At 34.6% G+C, this 3,725-nt stretch overlaps 1 protein-coding gene across 1 annotated transcript in view; it reads right to left on the bottom strand.

Annotated features, from left to right (window-relative positions):
• LOC105621295 (treacle protein) overlaps positions 1-3,725 on the bottom strand; it is a 39,623-nt gene that overhangs the window by 25,748 nt on the left and 10,150 nt on the right. Inside the window, exons 2-6 of the mRNA XM_012202761.1 lie at positions 2,100-2,452; positions 1,489-1,755; positions 1,233-1,356; positions 957-1,148; positions 347-540 (exon numbers count right to left, since the gene is read on the bottom strand). Coding sequence (XP_012058151.1) covers positions 347-540; positions 957-1,148; positions 1,233-1,356; positions 1,489-1,755; positions 2,100-2,452 — 1,130 coding nt within the window. The remainder of the gene's footprint in view (positions 1-346; positions 541-956; positions 1,149-1,232; positions 1,357-1,488; positions 1,756-2,099; positions 2,453-3,725) is intronic.

The raw sequence follows: 3,725 nt of genomic DNA on the forward strand, positions 1-3,725 counted from the left end.
TATATATATATATTGAACAAGTGTGAGAAGAAAAAATTGGTATCAAGGTTGAATGATATCAAAGTTAAATGTCATCGCGGAGATATTTTCTTTTATATTTATTTAATATCTTACTAATCGATCAATTTTTTTCATTCGAGTGTTATTTCAACATTTGATAATTTGATAGAGGATATGGCTCATGTGGGTACACAGATATAAGTACAAACAATTGGCTACGAGAGTTTCATGTATATACATAGGAGATACTGTTACATTGTATCGTTAGCTATTTATCAAACATAGATAAACTCAACTAATGCTAAACTCTCTTAGCCAATTGTAAAGATAATTTAACGCAACTCACCTGTGGTTGTGGCGTCTCGCGATTACTAGATTCACCACTCTGTGTAGTTTCGTTATCCTTATAAATTTCGTCACTTATATTTTTTCCCGTTAACGGATTTACTATGTCCAAAATGGCATTCTGGCCTCTAGGTTTTCGAGACCTGGTGGTACTGTTAGTGTTTGTCACACCACCATTATGTCCCGAATATACATCTTTAAAAGAAGAACACATATTTCAATTTAAATACAGATCCTGTTACGCAAAAAAAAAGTAGACTCATTAACTTAGTGTTCACGTAAGATTGTATTCTTTAGTTATGTCTTTTTGGGTCAAAAAATATAAACAAAGTATTAACACAAGTAATAATATGTTAATTTTTTCCGCCAACATGAATTTTTATTAATTCTTCCATCAGTAAATTTCGAAAAATACAGCGAATTTATTGTGAATTATATAAAATTCTGAAAAAATCTGGTATACATGTCAAAATTTTAATAACAAATATTTACCATTATAGAAATTGAATGGTATTTTATTTATTTTCTACATATTTAAAGTTATCAATTTAAAGACATCAGTTGACAGCGGAAGATTAAGTAGATATCAAGTAGATTTGAAAGCAACCTACCAGTCTGTGACAGAGGTATACCCATCGGAGGCAGGGGTTGGGCTTGTTGAGTAGGTTGCTGAAGTGTACCTTGCGGTACAACTGGAGCACCTTGAGTACCGGCCAGCGGACCTGTGACATGTTGCGCACCACCGCTGACCGCACTTGTACTCGCCCTAGTCAAACTCATTGTGTTTGACGCTGCGTAATAATCTGTCAACAAATATAACGGTACTTCAACATAATTACGATTGTATTGACTACTTGGTATGGAACGTGAACCGTTGGGTAACTCACAGCCGTGCTGAGTGGGCGCGTGAGCATATCCAGCGAACACATTTGGTAAAATTGGTGGAGGGGGCTGAAACGTTTGATAAAACGACTGATTTTGTGGCTGGTGCCTTTGAGGTGGACCAGAAAACTGAAAACAAACAGAAAAAGTTTGTTACATTTTTATTTGATTGGATATATCTTAAAAGAGTGTATTCGTATAGATAAAAGACAAGTGATATTTAATTAAAGAAAAATGTAAATATCAATGTAATGTATGTACCTGATGAATCGGTATTTGACTGTTCATGGGATACACCGATTGCTGATGAGGCCCCGTGTGAAGACCATGGACTTGACTTTGACTTAAATACATTGCACTTGATGCTTGCACTGGTAAACCAGCCGGATGAGGGTATATAGTAGGCGGTTGCCCTCCGCCTCCACCTACCCCAGCCATCCCGACTACTGGTGTTCCACTGGCGCCTTGACCACCTCTGTGACTCAGACCTCGTGGTTGTTGCGGCCTTGGACCCGTTTGATAATAGCCCTGCACAAGATTGATGAGAATTATTAATTTCACAAAATTGATTTCTTTTAAATTAGATAGGTTATATAAAGATATGAAAATTGGAATGTTCAGAAACATTCCAAAAAACTTTTAATTTTATAGTTCTATTTTTTAGTAGTACATTATGTTACATTTAAATTATATTATAGTTATATGAGATTTAAAAAAAATGTAAAAATAATAAACTCAAGATTTAGACAAATTTTTTTTCTTTTTTTTCAGAATAAAGTTTTAAAGAAAATGTTTTATAAAAAACTATGAGGTGCTGTCATTCACTTAAAAATAAAAAAAAAATGTATCTTTTCGCTATTACGAGTACATACTTGAGATGCCGGTCTGTTTTGCGTCGGCACGTAAACTTGCTGTAAAGACGGTTGCTGTGTCTGTAAGTGGGCCTGTTTTCCCATTTCCTGAGGCGACGGTGTATGCACAGGTGGTGTCGTAGTAGGCGCTGGACCTTGCGGTGGTTGCGACTGTACTCCAGATGTTGGCGCCTGCGAGGGTGCTTGTCCTCCAGCGGGACCTCCTGGCGGTATACCTGCTGCAGATTGTCCTATCGTCTGTATACCGCCGAGCGGCGGGGGCCCTCTACCCGTAGGTACTCCTACATTACTCGCGGCGTTTCCACCCACTTGACTCCCTGGCTGGGCACTGTAGTTCCCATGAAACTCCGATCCTGAAATAAAATTTACAACTTACTCAACATGTCTATATTTGTACAACAATTACATAACCATCTAATTCATACGAGTCGCTATCTGAAAATGTGCAGATCACGACCAGGTATTTGTTCACGTTTTATAGTATGATAAAAAGTACGCGTGGCATATAAAACAACAATTCCCGTGTTACTCTCACGAAAACTTATTTTTCATATGGGACATTTTACGTATACAATCATCTTATATAATTTATTTTTATTTAAATTTTTCATAGAGTTATATAATATAACAGGTTGCATAATTCTCGATCTTTAATATATAAAATGTACAACAAATATAATAAGAAACCGATATTATTATTATCATATAAAATAAAAACACATGGTGTGTATAAAATAATAACACAAAATAAATTACTGCTTTTGTCATTAAAATTTATGTCTTCCGTTTAAACGTCTTTTATCAAGCAAATATTATCGCTTCGACCATCGACGCGAGATGCATGTACCGGAAACAGAAATGAATCATTACGTTTAGTCTGATTAATCTTGTTACATCTAGACGTGACATATCTTGGATTGTTCTGCTAAAAATTGAGAAGTAAAGCCTTTAAGACTATGGTCTTACACACACGGAAAAACTTACTTAAGCAGTAAGACGTAAGAAGTAAGGAAAACAACATATTGGATTACTATTGCTTATGTTATGGCCTTACAGTCTGCATTCTGATGGATTAATTCGCTACTGTTTACATTTTATTGTATTGAAATCTTACTGTATGCTATGGCCTTAATGAGCTTTCTACAATAAACTTAAAATCCTAAATTTTAAATTTTGATTCATAAGAAATTGTTCAATCATAGTCGATTATTCTTCTCAAGTTCGACTGCGACAGTTCAATTTCTTAAGATTTAAAGCTTAAGTAATGATTTACTGTAGAATGTGCGAAAGAGGCATAATTTCTTGCATAATACATTATGCATAAGAAAATCAACCAATAAGATTCTTTTATTTCGCGGAAAGAAAGGATTGGTTCATTTTCTTATGCATTATGCATTATGCAAGACACTGTGTTCCCACCCTGATGTACAATTGAAAAGCATAGGCAATAGAAACAGGGAATAACAGATTTTAACCTATCAAAAGTGTATTCTGAAAAATACAGTATTTTGATAGATTAAAATCTGTTATTTCCTGTTTCTATTGCCCGTACTTTTCAATTATGTCTCAAATCTAACTCGCATACGTCAATATATATATATATATATATATATATATATATATATA

Source organism: Atta cephalotes (assembly GCF_000143395.1).
Source record: "Atta cephalotes unplaced genomic scaffold scaffold00032, whole genome shotgun sequence".
In the NCBI taxonomy this organism is placed as follows: domain Eukaryota; kingdom Metazoa; phylum Arthropoda; class Insecta; order Hymenoptera; family Formicidae; genus Atta; species Atta cephalotes.